The sequence below is a fragment of the Heteronotia binoei genome, chromosome 9 (assembly GCF_032191835.1).
Source record: "Heteronotia binoei isolate CCM8104 ecotype False Entrance Well chromosome 9, APGP_CSIRO_Hbin_v1, whole genome shotgun sequence".
Lineage (NCBI taxonomy): Eukaryota > Metazoa > Chordata > Lepidosauria > Squamata > Gekkonidae > Heteronotia > Heteronotia binoei.
This window is the reverse complement of record NC_083231.1, coordinates 80,583,080-80,606,949: the sequence shown is the minus strand read 5'-3', so window position 1 is coordinate 80,606,949 and position 23,870 is coordinate 80,583,080. Positions and strand designations below refer to the sequence as shown.

General features: G+C 42.8%; 1 protein-coding gene across 4 annotated transcripts in view; it reads right to left on the bottom strand.

Annotated features, from left to right (window-relative positions):
• Positions 1–3,160: 3,160 nt before the first annotated feature.
• Positions 3,161–23,870, bottom strand: part of PDE5A (phosphodiesterase 5A) — a 111,121-nt gene continuing 90,411 nt past the window's right edge. For all 4 annotated transcript variants that reach the window (XM_060246857.1, XM_060246854.1, XM_060246855.1 and 1 more), the window contains exons 13-21: positions 18,637–18,762; positions 16,017–16,111; positions 11,416–11,503; positions 10,006–10,106; positions 9,832–9,909; positions 8,712–8,775; positions 7,895–7,969; positions 5,170–5,253; positions 3,161–3,700 (exon numbers count right to left, since the gene is read on the bottom strand). In XM_060246857.1, the coding sequence (XP_060102840.1) occupies positions 3,560–3,700; positions 5,170–5,253; positions 7,895–7,969; positions 8,712–8,775; positions 9,832–9,909; positions 10,006–10,106; positions 11,416–11,503; positions 16,017–16,111; positions 18,637–18,762 (852 nt within the window). In that variant the 3' untranslated portion in view covers positions 3,161–3,559. The remainder of the gene's footprint in view (positions 3,701–5,169; positions 5,254–7,894; positions 7,970–8,711; positions 8,776–9,831; positions 9,910–10,005; positions 10,107–11,415; positions 11,504–16,016; positions 16,112–18,636; positions 18,763–23,870) is intronic.

The window sequence follows — 23,870 nt, the reverse complement described above, 5'->3', positions numbered from 1 at the left end:
CACTTATATGGATGTAAGCCAAGGTACTTGGGAATTTCAACAGACTAACTTCTGACCAAAAAGGTGTAAGATTGGCTATATATTACTTTGGCTCCCTCTTGCTGCCTGAACTAAAATACTGGGATGGAATTCTTCCCAAAGTTTTGACAGCATTTCTCTCCCTGAATTAGATGTAACATCTGGAATATAACAATTAACAATATACATGCCCCAGTACTAAACCCTGAACTGAATGGCCTAGGCTAGTCTGATCTCATCAGATTTTGGAAGCTACGCAGGGTCAGCCCTGGTCAGTACTTGGATAGCGTACCATCAAGGAAATACAGGGGGAGGAACTAAAAAAACCACCTCTGTTCATCCCTTGCTTTGAAAAATCCTCTGGGACTGTCATAAATCAGCTGTGACCTGAATCATACATTTCTACATTTAGGCTGTAGTTTAGTTTTGATCAAGGCTTTTTTTTGTAGCAGGAACTCCTTTCCATATTAGGCCACACCGCCTGATGTAGCCAATCCTCCAAGAACTTACAATAGGCCCTGGAAGCTCTTGGAGGATTGGCTACATCAGGGGTGTGTGGTAGGGATGTGCATTTGGTTCGGCTGAACCGAATACACCCCCGAAAAACAGCTGATTCAGCTGTTTTAAAGCAGTATAGAGCCAAATGCAGTTGCGAATTGCCGCCAAAATTTGGCGGCCATTCACCACCATTATATGCTATGGGCCATTGAAATCAATGGCAAAATAGAGTATAATTAAGTGCAGCTAGGGGACAGGGGGGTTGAGGCAGAGGCTCCAACTTTTCAGGGAAGCTTCAGGAGACTCTCTTCTACAGAACCCCCCAAGTTTCAAAAGGATTGGACCAAAGGGTCCAATTCTGTGGGCACCTAAAGAGGGTGCCCATATCTCTCCATTATTCCCTATGGGTCATTGAAGTCAATGGCAAAATAGGGTATAATGAAGTGTGGCTGGGGAGCGGGCCCTAAATTTGCAGGGAAGCTGCAAGGGCCTCTCCTTCTGTAGAAGAGATTCTCCTGAAGCTTCCCTGAAAATTTGGAGCCTCTACCTCAAACCCCCTGCCCCCCAGCCACACTTAATTAAACCATATTTTGCCACTGATTTCAATGGCCCATAGGGTATAATGGGGCTGTATATTCCAGAACAGCCGGGTATCTCCTGTATCAGATTTGACTCCCAAATCTGCTTTTAGGAGATATATGGCCTCCCGTATTTTTTAGCCCCGAATCTGAATTTTTCCCATTTTTTTCTTTTGCACATCCCCAGTGTGTGGCCTAATATGCAAAGGAATTCCTGCTACAAAAAAAGGTCCTGGTTTTGATGGAGGGGAACCATTGCACACAATCATCCAGCCACCCCAAGAATATGATGGAGAATTCTTATAGGACTGGACAAAATTCTGACATGAATGGACTAAATGATGTTTTTCTTAATCATGCAGAATATGTTTGGATATTTAAAAAAATAGATGAGGTTGGTCTATCTGTACTTGTACCGAGCCTTGGTATATGTATACCCTTTTATTATACACACATGCCCAAGTCAAAACACTACTATGGATACCATAGCATTAAACAGCACATCAAGTTATATTATGAAGGGAAAGGGACAGATATCTTAAAAGGAGAAATGTTTGCTATTGTCAACTTCTTCATTTCAAAGTATTTGGAGGCTTCAGACCAGGCTGATGAAAGTGGTTTTGAGACTGCCTTTGTAACAGCAGCCAAAAGTTACGCAGGTTAGTAACTCTCACATGTAAGTAAAAAGAGAGGTAAAATCAGATATCACATGGGATATTTGAGACCATTCAAGATCAAGAGAGAGAAAATAACCCATTTTAATCCTCCTTTTTAGGTTTACAAAAAGAACCCCCCCCATACAAAGAGAACACAACAATTACCCAAATTCCTGGACTTACAAACTGAATATCCCTCATGTGGTAGTGTCTGTGCAAAAATAAAAATGCCAAGAAGAACAAGCAAGGAAGAGCTTGGTACCTAATCAAGTACCATACCTTCTGAGGAAAGAAACTCTGCCTCTAACTTTAAAGAGCACAGGCAGTCTAAAAATCTAAAGGGGCAAACTTTTGCTACTGAAAAAAAACAGACAGATGTGAACATAGTTATTGCTAGTTTCCCCTGAAAAGTCAAAGACATGTTTATAAACATCTGGATATAGCAAAAGTTGCATCCACACTACAAATATGCTACTAAAAAAACCTTGCTTTTTGAAGTGGCTGTAGGCAGCAGAACAAGATGGTATTTTAAGATTTGTCTTGTCCACATTCTTTCTTGAACTACTCTTTATAACATTTAAAACATTCTTATTTTAAAGAAAAAACTTATTTAAAACAACATTTGTAAGTCATAATGCTCTGAAGTGTTCTCAGCTGTTTTCTTTTGTACTTGCTGCTTTAAGACTTTGTGGTTATGATTGTTCCAAGCTGAATGGTCTTTTGAGGGGGGGGGGGAATCTTTTTTCCAAAGTTCATTTATTACAAAAACCCTTTGCAATTATGAAGCATTGTTTTTAAAGTAGTCTTGGCTATTTCTTAGCTCTGATCTCTGTAATTGGATTTAGTTTTACAATATCCAGAGCAGTTCTCAAGTTCTGGAACAGGCCTGGCTTCCTTCACTCATTTGTACAGGTCTTTTGTACTTCTCTACTGACATTAAGCATGCCTGCTGAAGGGCAATCCCACCACAATGAAAGTTGCCCCAGTTCATGCAGTAATCTCTTTTTCCCGCATTTCTTTTCCTTCCATCTCTACATTCCTTTCAGGTTTGCATCAAAAGTCTCAGTCACCAGTGGTTTTAAACTACAGCATTGTATCGTGATCTTTACAAGCTTTGCATCATTCTTGTAAATCTCTTAAAAGGTAGTAATTCACAGGTCAGATTCATTTAGCTGAAGCATTCCCATCACAGGGGGGGTGGGGGGGGAAGGCACAGATGCAGCATATTCCTCCAAGACACTGAGCTTCATTCCTTTGGATCTCAGCATGCGTTCTCCCAGTTCTCTCCAATATGCTTTCTTTGAAACAGGCTATATCAGGTTCAGTGACAGATTCAACAGTTCAAGCTTCTAAATGTAATGTTGCTCTTTCATTATTCACACTTACAAAAAAACAGACAACACAAGAATGAAAAAGGTGCCAAACATGGTAATATTTAAAGTACTGGCCATTCGCTGGAATTAAACAACTATGTACAACTCAAAACCAAACGAGTTCTAGGAGCTCTTGTTTTCCCTTTACCATCATACAAAGCAGGGCACAGCGAACCAAAGCTGCTAATGGCAGATCTGGTTCTCCTCCACATAAAAAAGAAAATATTGGAAATATACAACTATTATGTATCATACACATAAAAAGGTCATGTTGCGCTTCAGAATGCTGTGCAAAAATATATGACTCTTGTTATTTAAAATACAGCAGTGGCAAATTATACACCTATTTCATACAGTGTCTAGCAAAATGTAAGTATTTCCAAAGAACTGTATATAAATAACTTTGTAAACCAAAGTTCCTTAGCCAAGTGCTATCTCAGTTCCTCTTGGGCTGATTGCTTTCTCCGTTGATCAGGTTACTCTCCTGCTGTTGCTCAGCTAATGCTTGCCACTTCTGCCTGTTCTTTCTGCAGCCATCCAGCAAGGGGAAGCAGGCCTCTGAAATATGTACCAGTGCCTGCAAATGGAAAAGCAAATTAGAGCAGTACACACACTAGCAAGGAGGGAGGGAAATCTCTCTCTTTTTTAGAACTTTGGCATCTGAAAGGAATGTCCTGGGAAATGAAGGCAGTGCATGCTTAGAAAGCAGCTTCCTGGGGTCCTGAACAGGGATAACAGGTCGCAAAGCAGCCTTGCATGGACTGCGGAAAACTAGCCAGCAAGATTACATGGTCTGTATGGAGCCACAACATCCCACCAGCTCTGTGAAGAGGCAGGACTACCAGGATAGGCTTGTAAGGAAGGGTGGGCACAGTCCAGAAAAATGGGAGTCTATGGCGGTTTCAGGTCCATGCAGTTTACAGACCCTTGGACCATGAACCTCCATGTCCATTTGGTCCATGATGCTGTGTGGCTTACAAAGCCATTCAAAGGGAATGTGTTTAAATGGTTTTTGCAAAGCCGTGAAGTGTGTAAGTGAAGGCTGAGCGGTGACTTCACCCACTTCCAGAATTTTTACAAAGTCTGTTCTAGTCTAAACAGAACAAGAGAGTGACCCAGAAAAAGAAGAAAACGAAGAGTTGGGTTTTATACCCTGATTTTCTTTGCCTTAAAAAGTCTCAAAGCAGCTTACCAATCACCTTTCCTTTCTCTCCCCACAACAGGTGTCTCTTGTGCTAGGTGGGGCTGCAAGCATACTATGACTGGCCCAAGGTCACCCAGCAGGCCTAATATGAAGCAGTAAGGAATCAAACCCAGTTCTCCAGACTAAAGTCCACTGCTCTTAATCAGTACACCATGCTGGAAGGGAAATCCTGTTTTGTTTTTACCCTTCCCACTTCACTAACAACTTCTACCTCAGTGTTGGGTTACTTCCCCTTGCTGGCTGTGGCCAAATCCTACTTTCAAGGGTGCCTCCAGCTCTCCCATATTGCCCCCCCCCCTCTGTTTGCCTTCAGCTTCCATTTTTCTTGCTGGCTGTTCCAGTTGCCCCTAGGTTTTTAGAGTCTAAACCACTGGTGCGGCAATTATGCACATTTGCCTGCCTAGACTAGGGTCACCTCTTGGATATCAGATATGGGACAGAATACAAATGGTGTCACTGAACAATTTTCACTTCTTTGGATAGGCCAGCAACATTTATACTAGATTCTAGGACAAAATATTGAGAATTCATAAATATTTCAGACACTCTTCTTACTTAAAACATTGTTGCATACATCCCTTCCTTTTGTAAGGTTTCTCAGCGTGCAATATTCAAACAATGGTCTCTGCAATACTTCCTTTGACATTAATAGGACTTTTTTTGTAGTATGAGGCCTTGGACTTGCAATCTCCAAACTCATATGTAGCCCCATGTCTCCTTGATGGGCTCTACACCCTGATGTCTCTGAATGGCAAGTATAGTTTCAGACTCTATGTTTTTATTAATGATACAGATGTATGATTTACAAGGTTTTCTCATTTTGTACATTTCATATAGGATACCTCATAAAGCTGTATGCAGATGGCATCAATGAATCCAACCTGCATGCTGGGGATTTTGTTTTTCTTCTCTCGATTCATCAGATCCTGAAAATTCACACAAAACCCATCATCTACTTGCCAAAATGTAGTCTAATTCAGCAACATATAAAAGAGAACATGCTAACACAGCATGACATTATAGTCATAATCCTCTGTCAGTGTAGCTTCATGACGCTAAAGGGTTCAAATTCCAGTTCAGGCATGGTATCCCAAAGATGCTCTAAGCAAGTTGTGTTATATAAATCTTTGGTGAAAATTTCACTTAACTACTCAACAGGTTTGTTGTGAGAATGCCACCACTCATTTCAGAATGTAAGTGGAATGTGGTGTGGTTTACTCTGAAACTTCAAATGAACAAATCTCTAGAAAAGCACTGCTCAGCAAAATTAATGTTTTTTAAATTATTATATTACTAAGAATAAGGCCCATGCTGAGAAAAAAATACAACAGGCTCTAGATGGGGGCTCTGGGCAAGTGCCGCCCTACCCTTGCTGTCTTCTCACCCACCCAAGTGAAGGCATTCACTCCCCCCCCCCCCCAACACCTCAAGGGGAGCTGATCTCTGCCATCTGGAGAGCTGTTGTAATTCTGAGTGATCTCCAACCCTCACCTGGAGATTGACAACACTGTTTCTCCAGGAGGAATTGGCTGGTTTGGAGGGGGGAGTCTTTGGCATTGTATCAGTCTGAGGTCCCACTCCTCTTTAAACCCACCATCTCTCCAGGCTCAACCCCTTAAATCTCCAGGAATTTCCCAATCTGGAGTTGGCAGCTGCTAAGTCACACTGGCTGTCATAAATGGGTTGCTGCTGAACAGGAGCAAGCGGCCAGACCTAGTTAAAGCATGCCAATCAGGTAACATCAAGTCACCCAGAAGGTGCTGCCAGGCCTAGGGTAACCAACCTCCAGGCCATCTGTGTGAGTTGTTGATGGGGTGGCAGAGGTCTGTTACCAGTGGTGGCCATGATACCTTTCATGAGGCCGGTTGACACAGAGGACACAGAGAAGCATCGGAGATGTGTCTGTCTCTGAGTTAAGACTGTTTTGGCAGTTTGTTAAACATTCCCAGGCCTGCAGTAGGCAGGGGCAGGGGAGTCAGCCAATGGGAGGCCAGGGATACTGACTGAGCCATGATGAGCCAATGGTTTTATGGCAGGGGTGGCCAAACTGAGGCTCGGGAGCCACATGTGGCTCTTTCACACATATTGTGTGGCTCTCTAAGCCCCCACTTCCCTGTCATCCAGCTTGGAGAAGGCATTTCTCTCTTTAAATCATTTCTCCAAGCCATTCAAAAGCTTAGAGAATGCATTTGAATTTAAAGTTGCTTTTTTCTACCTCTTCTCTCTCCCCATCTATTTGCTTTTCTCCATCCCTGTCTTGCAGCTCTCAAATATTTGATGTTCATGTCTTGTGGCTCTCAGACATCTGATGTCTATTCTGTGTCACTTATTGTGTTAAGCAATTTTGGCCACCCCTAGTTTATGGAGTGCATGGAACGCACCCCTAAGCCAATGGGAGAGCTTCATTTGGCCAACACCATTAGGGAATTTACTTATGTGTGTGTGTATGTATGTTTGTGTATGAGCATGTGCACGTATGATACAAAGGGGAGACTACTGAAATCAGAAAATAATTAATCATCGACAGTTAATACATTTTGTGATTGTTGAGGACACAATTCTGATATTTGATACAAATCACAAAAGTATGATATTTTTTCCATTTAATTTCTCAACTTCTCAGTGTCAATATTCTTTTTTTTAAAGAAAAAACCATACCCAAGCATGACAAATTATAAACAGATTAAAATAAGAATTTCAAAGTAACATATATGATTATTTTTCTCAAAATGTATTCTACCCATTGCTTACTTGGTATTATTAGATAGATATATAGATGTATAACATATATACATAATCGTTTAAAAACATTTATATTAATAATGAGTATAATTTATCCCTCTCTATAATTATTCCAGGAAGTGCCTTTTTTTGTTGAACAGATAATACAGGTTATTAATCAGTTATTAACCTTGACTATAATATTCATAATATACTTTCCATTTCTACTGAAATTCTTCAATTGGTCTTTTATTTACTAGGTTCCTTAACTTTGCCATTACAGAATATTCAGCCTATTTATCATATCAGTCTTCATTTGTTGGACAACCTTCTGTGTTCCAAGGCATATAGATTTTCTTATGGTATGCATTCCATACAGTTTTGCAAAAACTGTTTCATTGTGAGAAAAACATTAAAATATCTCCATAAAGAAGAAGAAAAAGAAGATAGAAGATATTGGATTTATATCCCGCCCTCCACTCCGAAGAGTCTCAGAGTGGCTCACAATCTCCTTTACCTTCCTCCCCCACAACAGACACCCTGTGAGGTGGGTGGGGCTGGAGAGGGCTCTCACAGCAGCTGCCCTTTCAAAGACAACTTCTGCCAGAGCTATGACTGACCCAAGGCCATTCCAGCAGGTGCAAGTGGAGGAGTGGGGAATCAAACCTGGTTCTCCCAGATAAGAGTCCGCACACCTAACCACCACACCAAACTGGCTCTCAGTATTATAACTGATGAAATTGCATTCTAAAGTGATGAATAAAGAAATGGTCTAAACTTGCATTCTATATCAGGACATAAAATAAAAATCTAAAAGAAATTTAGCACGTAGTTACTTCAACTTACTGTTGGTTCTATGTTGAGTTCTTTCCTTTCCTTATCACCTTGGTCAAAGAATTCTGCAGCTACGAGCTCAGCTATCTGTTAACAAAACCAGACAACTCTGTTTTGCTTTGATAATTTTAAATGAATTGATACAAAACAATCAGACTATACTACCAGAATAAGAATATTTGTTTTGGTCCTTATGACAGTGGGTTGGATCCACCAGGTTTTCCATTCAATTTTGCTCAGTTCCCCTTCTTACCACAACTCCTATTCCACATAGGTTTTTATGCATTCAGATCACATGACCCCCAGCATAACTTTTTTTGTGGGGGGTGGGGTAAGAAGGGACGCCTTCTTCTACTTTCACCAGAAGAAAAGTTGGTTGGAACGGAAAACTACCACCGCTCTGAGATTACTGGAAAGTTGTATCAGTACCTTAATTCAGATGTTTTGCACAGAACGTTTCCTCTAACACCATATCCACGTCTTCAAATTGAATTTAGATTAGTCAGGAGCAGACTGTTAAAAGGCTAAAACTGAGTTATTTTGACCAAGTTATAATAAAGTCAGGTTGGGATTTTCTCCCTTTGATCATTCTTTGCAGGTTCTAAGGTTTAATTTCTGTGTCTCCTGCAGCCTGAGATATGGAACAAAGCACTTCTTTTGGTGCTGTATAGAGAATATGCTCCTAGCATACAATAATTAATCTGCTTAAATAGTGGTGGTGACAGGCTTGATGAAACAGGATGCTCAGGAAAACTGCAAGGTTTTTGTCATCTGACAAAAAACTGAATTTTTGTCAGATGAGATGTATCTTGTCCTTGCCAATACATACCCTTTGCTGAACTGGCCATGGCTTTGTTATCGCTGACAGATCACATGCAGTCATTAACATTGCTCTACAGAAAACAAAGAAACAATGACTTTTATACATCATAAACATCCTTACACAATCCTACCAACAAAATAAAACTGTCTATGGAATTCCAAATCACATTTTTAAAACAAAACAAAACAGGATAACTAGAAAATATGAAGCACGTATCATTCATAACATCAATGGTTTCTGATGGTTAATTTACTATGCCTCCCCCCCCCCAGGTTTGATTTTTTTAAAAATCCAGTTATAAAATGTTTTATAAAGACGACAAATTCTCTGTTAATTTCTAATATCTTTGACAACAATGGGGTCTTTCAATTGTGATCTGGTCAGGAACCTGAATACCTTAAAGAATGGTGTTAAACTGTTTTGAAATCAGATCTGTGCTCTGTTCTCAGAGCCTGTGCATAAGGCCAGATATAGGGTAAGTGAATTCTTATCCAGCATGGTCAAATCAGAAAGATGACATACATTAGCTATATTATTCATTTAATTTACAGACCAGAAAGTGAGCAGAAGAGCTGAAAAGTTTGCAAAGTTGATGCGGATCAGCTGAACCAAGTGGCAGAGACCTCTCCCCATCAGTTCAGCACTGAGGTCTGCTAAGCCCACTCCTACCCACCTGTAGGCTGCCTTACTCATTGCCCTTTGCTTTTAGATGAAATGCTGTCAAAGCAGTGTTGCAATACACTGGTGACAGGCCCATTCTTGTTGCTTCAGTCATAACTCTTTGCAAAAACAGAACTATTGTCCCTAAACTGTAGCCTCACCAAAATAAATGGCCTCCCAAAAATTCAAAGCACACCGATTTCTACACTCCAGTGCTTCAGGACAATGCATTTACAGCTCAGGAACGATATGGCATTTAGTCAAGCTTCCTGCACCCTGTTTGCATAACTGCATGGCCGGCTGGTCACCAACGTTCAGCACAGGAGTTCATTCTGTTCTCGTGTAGACCAACTCAACCACTCAATTAAAACTAAATCCTTGGAATGCTGGCCTAGGCGAACTCTACAAAATGAAGCTGACAAAATTACTAGACAATACATTGTAAATGGATTGTCTTTTTACTTACAAAAACAGCTCCTTTTGATACGGGTCTTCCAGGCTAAACTGTTTCTTTCTCAGAAGGTCAAAGAACTCTCCTCTTCTCCTTAAAACAAGGGAGAGAAAAGGACAAAAGTTCCACAGCTGAACTATGACTTTTCCAAGAACGGCCGCTGCTGGCAATAATGTAACTTCAACTTACTTGATGTACAGTGCCAGATCAGTGGCAAGAATAGCGTGTTTTATCATTTTCAAGGTGGCTTTGTATTCTTCAACGGAAAGGTTGCTAAGAATCTGGTTTCCCTTCACAAACACACAAAAAGTTTGTGATTATACATTAAATAGTCCACTAATTTGACAGTTTCTTCTTAGATTCAATACAGTTCCATGTTTTCTTGTTACTTGTAAGAAAGTGAGCCATAAGGCATATATTACAGAAAAGGCAAAAATCCCCCAAAGTTCGAGGCAAGCAGTATAGAAGGAAAATTCCTTCCCATTCCCAGAGATAGGCTTCTGAGTAGCTCTACTCACATCTGCTTGTTTGGATTGCTTTTACTAGAACAAGTGCTTGAAACCTATGGTGAGAACCCTACTAGACCTATGACCAAAAAGACCCCAAAACAAAAACAGGCTGCCTAACCATTTAAGAACATGCAAAAGGGTGCTACAAGCCACCTAATATCTTGAGATGCTTCACTGTATATTTTGGTCCTGTTGTAGAATAGCAATAATATAATTCACAATAGGATTGTCTTGTCTACATAGAAAAAATTGTTTCCAAATGACTGCTATATGACCATAGCATGATAAGGCAATATCCAGCGACTTGTGGATGAACCCAGAAGTCTGTTTGGTCTTCTGGGACCTTTCATGTGAATGCATCTAACTCATATGTGAGCTCACACACTGCAGCTGCATCAGCAAAAATGCCCTGCCTGAACTGTGACTCATGTAACAGCCTTGTCACTTTGCCACACCAGTGCAGTGCTACAGTTCATAATACCTCATCACCACAAGCAACCTTACACTTCATCCTACCCACTTTATGAGTAGCCAGTACATAATGGGATTAAGTATACTTCTTAATTCCAAACTTACTATGACTGCCACTAGCAATATGTGCAGAAACAGCTACATGTATAGGAATTTATTTGTGAAGACATCCAATTATGTCATTGTTTGGGTAAGACTTGGATCCTGTTCTAACTGGATACCTTAAGGGATCTTTCAGTTTGCATCATGAGTTTGAAAACTGTATAAGGGAGTAACACCCCATACATTCTTCTGTAATGATGCTGTATGTCTCTCAACAAAACTTGATCCTGAAATACTAACAGTATTGCTGGCTCCAGAGGAAGATTAAGGACAGAAGCCTTAAGTGGAAAAGATCCCTGTTCTCTCTCATCCAAGACAGTGGGCATTAACATGGTCCCCTGAGCTTATCAGGCAGAATATGGAAAAAGTTTGGTAGAATGGCTGCCATAGCCTTCTTTTCCCCAAAAGGAATAAAAAATAGTTAAGAATGTATAATACTGGGAATCCATCCAAATCTAAAAATGAAAAGGAATCAGTTGAGGATTTCCTGTAGCACATAACACAGAGAGCTATTTACCGGGGTGTTGAGGATCATCAAGCACTGATCAAAATGGTGATGTTCCATGATAGAATGACAGTACAGCTGGGCAAGGGGATGTTCGCTTCTGAAAAGTAACATCAGAGAGAACACTTCAAATGCAACAGTTGCATAGTTGCTGAAGGAGGACACTTTCAGAGGGTAGGTGTGCTAGTCTGCAGTGGGAGAGCTTGATGTGGGTCCAGCAGCACCTTAGAAACTGACAAGATTTTCAGGTATGAGGTTTCAAAAGTCAAACAGGAGCTTTGACTCTCAAAAGCCCATATCCTGAAAATCTTGTTATCCCTAAGGAGCTGCTAGACTCAAATCTAGCTCTTGGAGACAGAGAGCTCGTGTGTCTGCGTGTACAAGCTCCTTGTGCACATTTCTTTCCCCTACTATCTGTACTGGCCAAACAGGTTTTATAGGGTTTTTTGGGGGGGGAGGGGAAACATTAATACAGAAGCAAGAGGAGATGAGTGTTCATTCTGAATTCCTCCTTTATACCACCAGCTATCTCTTTAAAAAACTATCACTTGTCTTCTGCCTTTATATGAAGTCTTACACCAAATAAGTCTTATATCTTATGCCAAATTTTCCCATAGTTTGGTTCATAATTTGTATTACTGTACTTGGTGGTTTTCTCCTCCTCCTTTCCCTCTTTTCCTGTTTCTCCACCTTTCTTCCCAACAAAATATGTTGTTTGTGCATATGTGAGACAGAATGAGTGTAATGTCAAGGTCTGACCAATAACTAACCTAAATCATGCCCCACCTCTTTCTCTCTCTCTCAGAAACTGAGCTTTCCTATTTACACATCTTCTTTTGAATTAAGGACCCCATAAATTGCAAGAAATAAATTGCTTGCAATTTACCATGGAAACTATTTGTATTTGGCAGCATTCTTTGCTGCAGAGGCAGCTGGGAAGGGAGCTGTTGGCAAATACGCAACATTTACTGGACTGCGAATGGTTGATGGTAGTTTGTAGTTTTTTTAGCCTTAGAACTGAATTCAGAAGACTGTGAAAACCACACGTTTAATTAACACCAGCAGGAAATCATGCTGGAGAAAACCCTGAAGTGTAATTTCCTGTAGCAGGTTATCTTCTCCTTCCAAACAGAAAGTTAAGGCTTATGAAGAGGAAAACACCCATTCATGTTTATATGCAAGCACATCTCTTGCAAGCATCCCTTTACAAGCACTTGCAAATGCCAGCCAGAAATTGCATACCCAACCGGAGTCTTGGCAAGAAAGAAAAGCCATTATAAATAATAAATAAATAATATTTGACAGGGCAAAAATTTGAGCAGTTTTATTCATATCTTCCATTTATAGCCCTCCCTTCCCTGCATAGCAAGGCTCAGGTTAAAAACCATTGACAAAAATGTTTAAAACTCTAAAATTTATATTAATTAATAATCAACCAGAAGGCACAGAGAGAGAGCACAGTCGACCTCCTTCCCTGAGAGTACAAGAGGGGGAAGGAAAGGTAGACGGAAAAGAGAAGAAGGAAGAGATCAGCCTAACTGGAGATCACTGCTGTCCTCAGTCATATGCCTGGCGGAAGATTTCTGTCTTGCAGGCCCTGTGGAACTACACCAACTTCCACAGGGTTTGAATCACACTCAATATTTATTTATTTATTTAATTTATATTCCACCCTCCCCACCAAAGGCAGGCTCAGGGTCAGAAACCAAGGGTCAACACAAACACATTAGTGTGACTGATACAATAAACAATAAAAACATAAAAACAATTTAAAACATTTGCATGTGCTACTATCATAATTTCAGGCAACGATTTAAATTCTGGTGGTTAGCTATATTCAGAGGTCTCAGGATCACCATAGCGTAGTGAAGTAGGTCACTGGTGGTATTCTTATGGGCCAGTCCCATTGCTGCAGATGTTACCATTCATGTAAATGCCTGGCGGAAGAGTGCCATTTTGCAGGCCCTGCAGAACTGTAAGAGCTCTCGCAGGGCCCTAACCTTCTCCGGCAACTCATTCCACCAGCTAGGGGCAGCAACGGAAAAGGCCCTGGCTCTCGTTGTTTTGAGCTTCGCTTCTCTGATGCTGAGAATTGCCAACAGGTTTTGAGACCTGGACCAAAGTGCTCTACATGGACAACCTCTGAAACTGATCCAGGAACTTCAGTTAGGGATCACCAACTTGTTAACAGCTGAACACAATGCTCTTTGGGGGGAGAGGTGGTCCCAGAGGTACGCTGGTCCCAGACATTTAAGGGCTTTGAAGGCTAGTACCAGAACCTTGAATCTGATCCAGTATTCAATCTGGAGCCAGTGCTGCTGGTGGAGCACTGGTTGTATGTGGGCTCTCACTGGGGTTCCTGTAAGAACCCATGCTGCTGCATTCTGAACTAACTGAAGTTCCTGGATCAGTTTCAAAGGTTGTCCATGTAGAGCAAGTTACAGCAGTCTAATCAAGAGGTGACCATTACATGGATCCCTGTGGCCAGGTTAAAAAGAGACAGGTAGGGGATCAATTGCCTAGCCTGGCATAGATAGAAAAATGCCAATCTAGTCTCACATTTGTGATCTAGGCCCCCACTAAAAAGGGAGGCATCCAGAATCACACCCAGGCTCCTGAACATCGATGCTGGTGTTAATGACACTCCATCAAGAGTGGGGAGTTGGTGTCCCAATCCTGAATCCCTGCAGCCCAGCCACAGGACCTCCAGCTTAGATAGATTTAATTTTAGCCAGCTCTGCTTCAACCATTCAACCACTACTTCTAGGCAGCTGGCTAAACCATCTAGGGAGTTGAAGATTCAGCACAGGGTATTCAATTATCACTCACTGAAATTTAACCTATTCCCTCTCTGCCTTGGTTTGGAAGGAAAATAAAGTCCTTTACCCCTTTTCCAAATCTGAAGGGCATTATTTCCATCAACAGTGGCAGGTATCCTAAAGTCTAAATTACAATATATAATTAACGTGTACAATTTATTGTCACAAAATGTGACAACAGATAGATATTTTTTTAAATGAACATTTTCATGGTTCAGAGCCATCTTCAGAGCCAATTTATCTGCAACAATTAGATGTTGATAACAAGCAACAGATCATAGCGATATCATGCTATGCTTTTTACCTTTTTATGTTTTATTTACAAACTTCTGATGGATGGGAAGAGGGGAAGGGGGGACACTTTATGGCAACAAAGAAGTTATAAAAACCCATTTCCATTCCATTTAATATGATTTTTTCTGACCATGCTTACAGTTCACTGATTCTTTAAAACTCCAGTATTTTTTTTTAAAAAAACCCAGTCTCTTGAGCCAAGTATTGTAAGCCTCTCTGCTCCCACCGCCCACAACACACACATTAAACAAACAAACAACTCTCCACATCAATCCCCATTTTAATCTATTCTTCACTAGTCTAGAGAGATTTTTTTTAAAAAAATAATGGAACTGTTTTAGTCTACAGACGAAATGTTATATTAAAAAAGTGATAGTCTCTAATTTGTGGTATGCATAAATGTTGGGCTTCACTGTCGACATTTTCCCAGGACATTTTTGGAAGGGTGAAGATGCATCCCCCAGATGTTTTCCTGGAAATAATTTATTCTTAAATAAATAATGTAAAAAAAAAATAGCTATCTAATTCCAGCTACAGCAAATCTGAATGCTGGTGACAGGAGGATAGGTTTGGGGAAAAAGGAGAGAGTTGCTCAATTTTTTTCTCCTGCTGTAACTTGTGATCTTAGCATGGAGTTGGGAAGCAGAGAGCACTTTCACAAGATGCCTTCATCGTCCTCAGTTTTCTGAAAAGTTTAATATCACTCTTCCTCTGAAGTTATCTAATGAAACCTCCTCTGAAACTGTCCTGTGATACACTTTTTAGCAATGGGTCTAACAGCACAGATAATTTCACAGGGTCCCCCCCCCCCCCCCGCATGGGTGGTATTTGTCCCATATGAATCAGTAAAACTCAAAGGGATCCCTTTGGAATAATTCAGCACTCTGATACAACACTCTTAATTTAATGTATTCCTGACAAATATTCCTGTTCAAATGTTTCCCTGAGGAGGAGATCCTGCAATTTTCTTAGGTAGCCCAATCTCAATAGGGCCAACTGATGGGCAATTACAACTCCTCTTAGAGGAGTTGCTACGGGCAAACATCACAGAAGTATGGATATCCCTGCTATATTTCCTATACTTATTTATACATTACGTTTTTAGGCTGACCATCCAAGGAAGTGAAGCACATTCCTGCCCCATTTTAGCTAGGTAAGTTCAGCTGAGAGTAATTGGCTTGATGTCAGCCAGAAAAAAATTGGGGCTGAATGATGCAGGGTCTCCAAGGTTCTAATGTTACAACAACTCCACATTGCCTCTCAATTAATCAGACTTGTTTATGTAACTTATGTAACTTTTGTAAATCATTTATACACACTATCTTGACATGGATTCCAAGGGACTTAAGCCTAATTTAGCCTAAATACTTCAATTCTCGCCAAAGAACTTTCACCAACAATAATGGCTGTAAAGGCTGTTACACACATACTTATGTTAGCACAGTAAGAATTAGAGACTTGAAGCCAAATTAAATCCCTGTTTTGCTCCCCTTCACTTACCTCTGTATGTAAGAATTATTCACCCCTCTGTGGTCCAAATCATGGCTCAGTGCTGCAATCAGCAAAGAAAGGACTTCTACATCAGTAAGTTTGTTCTGAATGTGACATGAGATAAAGAAAGGGGGGAAAGATTATGGTGTTATGGTTTCCCTTCTATACTTGCAGATGTTTTGAACCCAGATAAGGGTCAAATATCAACACACATTTACACAGCAAAAAAGCCCTGAATTTATAAACGTTACTATTATATGATGGTTCATTACAAATAATACACTATACCCAGAAGTGTCAGGAATGGCATGGCAATGCAACCAAATAAGCATCATAACACAACGTTGTGTCTTACAGTAAGGTTCCCCGCTCCCCTTAATTGATACTGGGCCATCAAGATATTAAGCATATAAAGTACAACAAAAACCATGCATAATTTGAACAAAAGTAGACATGTTTATTTTTTGCTTTCTGGTTCTCAGGTATTTAGAAAATGATTTGGGTTATGAGGCACTAATCTTTCAATTTTAAAGAAAACATACTTGCACCTAAAATGGTTATAAAGAGGGGAGAGAGCATCTGAAAAAGGTTACAACACATAATCGATGGAGATTTTTGGTTTTGTTTGTTTGTTTGTTGCCCTTATATGCCTTGACAGGCATTTATTATGATCCTCTCTACCAATACATGCATGCTCTCTCTTCCTTGGCCAAGAATGTAAGACATTCCCTTCTGGATCAGACTGATTATCCATCAAGTCCTGTATCTTGATTCAATAACTGTCAGTCAGATATCACCTAAAACCTTACAAGTCAAACATAAAAATGGCCTATTATGCATGGCTGTTTTGACTTGCTTTCACTGTGCATGTCAGTCAGGTTTTCTTTTTCATTCTGCATTGCTTTTTCTCCTGTCAGCATTCAGTTTTCTTTCTGTTCATTGTTCCCTGGGTATTCTCAGAGTGCTTTTGTGCCAGTTTCTCACTTGCTTTGCTTCCAAGTCAAAGGTAATTCAAAAGCATACAGATTCCTTCAGATTTCCTTACACTCTTTTCCTGCCCCTTGTAGGCCACTCCCACACCCATATCCAGGTCATTCCGCTCACTCTGTACTTTCCTCTATTTATCAATGTGTTTGACATTTAATTTTTTTACAAGTAGCATGAGTCTAGCAATTTGAGACTATTGCTAGTCTCATCCTACTTGTAAAAAAGAAAGAAATTACTCCTGGCTGGGCTGCCTTATCCTGCTGCCCGATTTAAACTGGAGGGTGGGAGGATGCAGTGCAGACCTGCGGTTGCAGGAAGCCATTGGCTCCTTGAAGGCACTAGAAAGTCAAAAATGCCTTCCCCTTTTAGGTGAAATGCTCTTTCCTTTTAGGGAAGATACTCCATCTCTTTAATCATTCAGAGGAGGAGGAGAAGTAGTAGTGGTAGTAGTAGTAGTAGTAGTTTGGGCTCCACAAAAGACTATATACTGAAGGGCAGAATATTTTACAAGTGCCTGTGGAGAATCCTGATGGGTTTTGTTTTTGTTTTGATTCTGATAGTTAAGGGCCTCTAATGGGTGCCACTTACTAGGCTTCAGTTAGCAGTTGTAACAGTTTTATGTTTTAAATTTTCTAAGTTGTTTTCAGTTACCTGTGAAAAATGCTTATAAATGTTCATAAATAAATAAATGTACACATATACAGTATAGTTTCATACAAAGGCACTCAAGATTAACCCTTTCAATCTCTTTCTTAGTAACCCCTAAATTTACCCTTCCTATTGCTACTGAACACTGCTTTTCACTGAATATCAACTATGAATTTCTGTATATTTGCCACAAGTTTGAGTATATTTGCCCATTCACCCTGTTTGGAAAGATACGGACTAATTTGATGCCAACTGCAAACTTGCCAACTATATTATTTACCCTTGGCTCAAGGTCAGTTCAGTATAAAGACAGACAACTAGACTAGAATTTCCCAAGGTTGAATCTCTGTTCTACTCTGAAAGCTCTCTGAGTGACCTTTGGTCAGGCACACACTCTCAGTGTAACCTGCCTCACAGGGTTGTTGTGAACTTAAAATGGAGGAGGGAATTATGTAAGTTGCTATGGGTCCCCAATGGGAAGAAAGGAAGGGTATAAAAATAAGTGTTATCAAATTTATGAGGGATGCAACTGCTTACGCTCTTGTGAAAATCGCCTCACTGCTTCCTGTTCTTTAACTAGATCCACAAGAACCTCTGGCCCCTTGAGTGCCTCTGGTAAAGGACAGTGCTGGACATTTTGAAAGTACATACTGTTTGTATACATTGTATAGATTTGGAAGTATATATTGTATTTGTCACACATTACACACTTCATGAGATATCTAGCTCATGAAGCCAGTCCTCAGTTAGAGTTTCATATGGTGTGTGTCAATGTCACAGTTACCAAATTCCGTACTTAGCACTTGCCTCCCTTCTGTGAGGGGCTCCTCACAGTAGATCTTTTTCCCAGGGCTGCATATTTCCTGCTTGCTCCCTGCCCTGCACAAACTCAAGAGCTGAGAATGAGACTAGGACAAAGGCTAATGTGGAATTGGACACTTTGTGTGGCTAGCGTTTAACAGTTCCTAATTTAAATAATCAAATCCAAGCATACCTGAAGTTTCCCTGATTTCAAAGCAGCAAACATGCACTGGGCTGTGTTAAAGGCATGTCTCCAATTGTGATAGGCAACGTTTTTTCGATAATTTTTTCTCACACTTAAAATCCATCTGCAAAGGACCTTAAGAGAACACACTGCTGCTCAGTACAAAGTACGATATATTCCATTTTCACAGACGCAAATACAAAATTCTATTTTCAGGTTTCCCATGTGGTTTTCTTCAAAGGTTTTGCAAAGTGTAGTTGGAAACATATACTTTTACTCAAAAAGAACCATATTAAGAAAAATGTGCCCTGCTTCTGTTATCTCAGAAACTCCATTTCTTGATTTGAACTGCAACCTAAACAGCAAGCTAAAAATGAAACCAAGATTTTTTTCACATCTGTTATTATCTAAAGGGGAAATGGTGAGGACAGGACTAGACCTACTTCAGACTCAGAGCCCACAAATGACTCATTTGCTTTTGGATCACCATCAAGGATGCTCCTAAGGAGCAGCACCCATCTAACAATGTGCTTTGTTCAGGTCAGAGAATCAGTGGAATGTAGACTTTGGCTGGGATGAATATTCCAGGGATGAACTGGACATATCAGGACACGCACAGTCAGGGCAGGACAAGTCCAGTGTAGAAAAACAGGTTGCTTACCTGTAACTGATGATCTTCGAGTGGTCATCTGTGCATTCATACTGATGGAATATAATGCACCTGCGCTGATCCCGATCGGTACTTCAAAGCCTAAGAAAAAAGGATTTTCACTCCCCACCGGGCATGTGCAGCTCCCCACTGCGCATGTCCACTGGATCCCGCCAATTCCTTCTGACCGCTGTAAACTCATGAGAACCGACATCAGAGAGGAAGGAGGGTAGGTAGTGTGAATGCACAGACAACCACTCAAAGATCATCAGTTACAGGTAAGCAACCTGTTTATCTTCTTTGTGGTCTCTGTGCTTCACACTGATGAGAGACTAGCAAGCCATAAGACCTGGAGGTGGGTGCTGGTGCTCAGGAATCCCTGCTTGCAGCACTGGCATGCCCACTGCAACACGCTGGCGGCTCCAAACGTCCAGGGCATAGTGTCGCATAAAGGTGTGAGGTATAGCCCATGTGGCGGCTTGGCAGACCTCCTGTAGCGGCACTCCACTGAGGAAAGCTGTAGACAAAGCCACTGCCCTGGTGGAGTGCGCTCGCACAGGTCTTTTAGCTAACAAGTAGCAAGTCTTTATGGTCTCCACAATCCACTTCGATAAGCGTTGGGAGAAGATGCCCTGCCCAAGTGTGCTGGAAGCGTAAGAGACAAAAAGCAAGGTGGACTTCCTGGGCCCCTTGGTGTGATGTAGGTAAAAGGAGAGCACCCACCTGATGTCCAATCTATGCAAGCGTCGCTCCTCAGCAGTTGTAGGAGTAGGAAAAAAGGTGGGCAGGTTAATGTCTGCAGATAGGTGGAATTCTGAACTTGGGAAGAAAGTTCAAGTCGGGGATCAGGCGAACCCCACTGTCTGAGAACGAGATATGAGGTGGATCACAGCGAAGAGCCTTAAGCTCCCCCACCCTCCTGGAAGAGGTGACTGCAACAAGGAAGGCAGTTTTCCATGCCAGAAGTTGGGGAGAAGAATTCGCCATAGGCTCGAAGGGAGGCAGAGTGAGACGATAAAGCATCAGTGGCAAGTCCCAGGGGGTAGCAGGGCATCTATGCACTGGTACAAGACGGGAAAGGCCCTTTAGGAACTTCTTGACCAACAGATGAGCAAAAACTGACACGCCATCGATGAAGTCGTGAGTGGCAGAGATAGCTACCAGACAGATGCGAAGCGAAGAAGGGCAAGACCTCTGTCTAGTAGAGCAAGGAGGAAGCTATATACTGGCATCAAAGGTGTGTCCTGTAGGGAGGCTGGCAGCGTGGCCTTATGTTTCAGGAAGGCTCGCCACTTGCCCTCATAGGAGCATCTGGTAGTAGGACACCTATTATTTAGGAGAACGTGGTCGATACACTCGAATGGACATCATCATAGCTGCCGTGCCGTGAGTTTCAGGTGTGGGACATTGTGGTGCAGAAGATGACCTCCATGGGCCACCAACAAATCTAGTTCCAGTGGGAACTGATGGAAGTTCTGGGCTGACAACCGAAGGAGGACCGGAAACCAGGATTGCCATGGCCACCAGGGGGCGATTAAGATCCCGGTGGGTTTCTGGGCTCAGACCCTGGTGACTACTCTGGTCAGTAAGGGCAGAAGGGGGAAAAAGAAGAAGTGCTACCCACCACCCCACGGATAAAGTAGGCCATCCCCTAGAGATAGGGGATCATGGCCTCCCCTGGAACAAAAGCTCAGGCATTTCACGTTGCGTCTGGTTGCAAAGATGCCTATGTCTGGATGCCCCACTCGTTGAAGAGGGGACTGAGGTACTTCCAGTTGAGCTCCCACTTGTGGAAGGCGGAGCTCCCCCTGCTCAAGGTGTCTGCTGTGGTGTTCTGGATGTCTGGGAGATGTGTCATCACCGGATGGATATCCCATTGAAGGCAGTCCTCCCAAATGCCACTGGCCAGCTGGCAAAGAGTTTGGGAGACCGTCCCCCCCCCCCCCCCCGCTTGTTTATGTAGTAGAGGGCGGTGGTGTTGTCTGTCAGAAAGGAGACCACATGGCCGCATAGGAGACAGTGAAAGGAGTGCAGGGCATACCGTATCGCTAGAAGCTCCAAGTAGTTGATGCGACAATTCCGGAGATGGGGCTCCCAAGGGCCGCCGACACAAAGGCCATTGAGATGTGCCCCCCAGCCCCATAATGAAGCATCCGTCGTCATTTATTTATTTATTTATATTTAGACTTATATCCCGCCCTTCCCACCGAAGTGGCTCAGGGCGGCTTACAACATTATAATTCACATAGATTCAGCTTAAAAACATTTACATAATAAAGTTGAAACCATAATTAATAAGACATAAAAATAAGAATAAAAACCAGCGGTCTGTAGATGCATTTCTAGTTCCATCCAGAAGATATTCTCAATGTCATTTTTAGTTCCATCCAGAAGATATTCTCAATGTCAGTTAGTTGTTATAGGCCTGCCGGAAGAGGGCTGTCTTACAGGCCCTGCGGAACTGCCCTAGGTCCCGCAGGGCCCGTACCTCTTCCGGCAGCTGGTTCCACCAGTAAGGCGCCGTTACCGAGAAGGCCCGATCCCTGGTGGATTTCAGGCGGGCCTCCTTTGGCCCGGGGATTACTAACAGGTTTTGTGAACCCGATCGTAGTACTCTCTGGGGAACGTGTGGGGAGAGACGGTCCCTAAGGTAGGCAGGTCCTAGGCCATATAGGGCTTTAAAGGTAATGACCAACACCTTGTACTGGATTCGGAATGTTATTGGCAGCCAGTGCAGATCCCGGAGCCCCGACCGAATGTGCTCCCATCTTGGGAGCCCTAATAGCAGCCGGGCAGTGGCATTCTGCACTAACTGCAATTTCCGGGTCCGGCACAAGGGTAGCCCCGTGTAGGGGGCATTACAGTAGTCCAACCTCGAGGTGACCGTAGCATGAATCACTGTTGCTAGGTCGTTGCATTCCAGGAAGGGGGCCAACTGCTTCGCCCGCCTAAGATGAAAGAATGCGGACTTGGCAGTGGCTGCTATCTGAGCCTCCATTGTCAGTGAAGGCTCCAATAGTACCCCCAAACTTTTGACCCTGCTCGCCGCTAGCAACAGCGCGCCGTCAAAAACTGGCAGGGGGATTTCCCTTCCCGGGCCACAACGACCCAAGCAAAGGACCTCTGTCTTTGCCGGGTTCAGCTTCAGCCCGCTCAGCCTAAGCCACCTAGCCACTGCCTGTAACGCCCGGTCCAGATTTTCTGGGGCGCAGGCAGGCCGGCCGTCCATGAGCAGATAGAACTGGGTGTCATCAGCATACTGATGACAACCCAGCCCATACCTTCGGGCAATCTGGGCAAGGAGGCGCATATAGATGTTGAATAACATCCGGGAAAGTACCGCCCCCTGAGGCACTCCGCAATCGTCTCTGGGACAGCTCTTCCCCAACCGTCAAGGAAAGAGGAAAGCCATTGCAAGGCCAGCCCCTGAATCCCCGCATCGGCAAGGCGGCACGCCAGAAGCCGATGGTCGACCATATCGAACGCTGCCGATAGGTCTAACAGCATCAGCACCGCCGAGCCTCCTTGATCCAGATGCCGCTGAAGGTCATCCACCAGGGCGACCAGCACCGTCTCCGTCCCATGGCCCGGGCGGAAGCCAGACTGGCAGGAGTCAAGGACAGAAGCGTCCTCCAGGAAACTCTGTAGCTGCAACGCCACTGCCCTCTCAATAAGTTTACCCAAAAAGGGCAAATTTGAGACCGGCCGATAGTGTGCCAATTCGGCCGGATCTAACGTTTTTTTTCAAGAGGGGACGGACCACCGCCTCTTTAAGCGCTGATGGAAAATGCCCCTCCAATAGGGATCTATTTATGATATCCCGTATAGGATACCTTAGCTCCCTCTGGCAGGTCTTAATAAGTCAGGAGGGGCACAAGTCCAATTTACAAGTTGTTGGGCGTGCAGATAGGAGGATCCTGTCAACTTCTTCCAGGCTGAGCGCACCGAAGCCGTCCAGAACACGATCCGAAGACAGGCACGGAGCCTCAGGTTCGCTAACTGTGTCTAATATGGCAGGGAAGTCGGAACAGAGCGATGGAGCTGGCAGTAGAAATGGAGCGCCCCGGAGTAAGTTGAGGCTCTGCTCCCACCACATCAGGGAGAGAAGAACATAAGCCGGTAGTGTCAGACGACGGGACTGCAGACGATGGGTCGGCTGAAACACTCGCACGAACCACAACTGCAGTGGTCGCATACGGAGACGGGCGTGGAAAAGTACCACCGTAGTGGCTGCCATCAGTCCCAGAAGCTGTTGTATCTGGAGCATTGAAGCCTCGCCCTGACCACTGATCTCGGAGATGAGAGTGGTCAGTGCATCCACCCGTTCCTGAGGGAGAAAGGCTCGGCTGATGTGAGTGTCCAGAACAGCTCCTATGAACTACACTCTCAAGGATGGGACGAGGTGAGATTTCAGTGAATTGACCTGGAGCCCCACGTCTCTGAGAAGATGTAAGATGGTATTGAGATGTGACTGGAGAGTGTCCGCTGTCAAGGCCACTACCAGCCAGTCATCTGTATAAAGGGAATATTATGATCCCTTGAAGGCGAAGCTAAGCGGCGATGACTACCATTGTCTTCGTAAAGACCCGGAGAG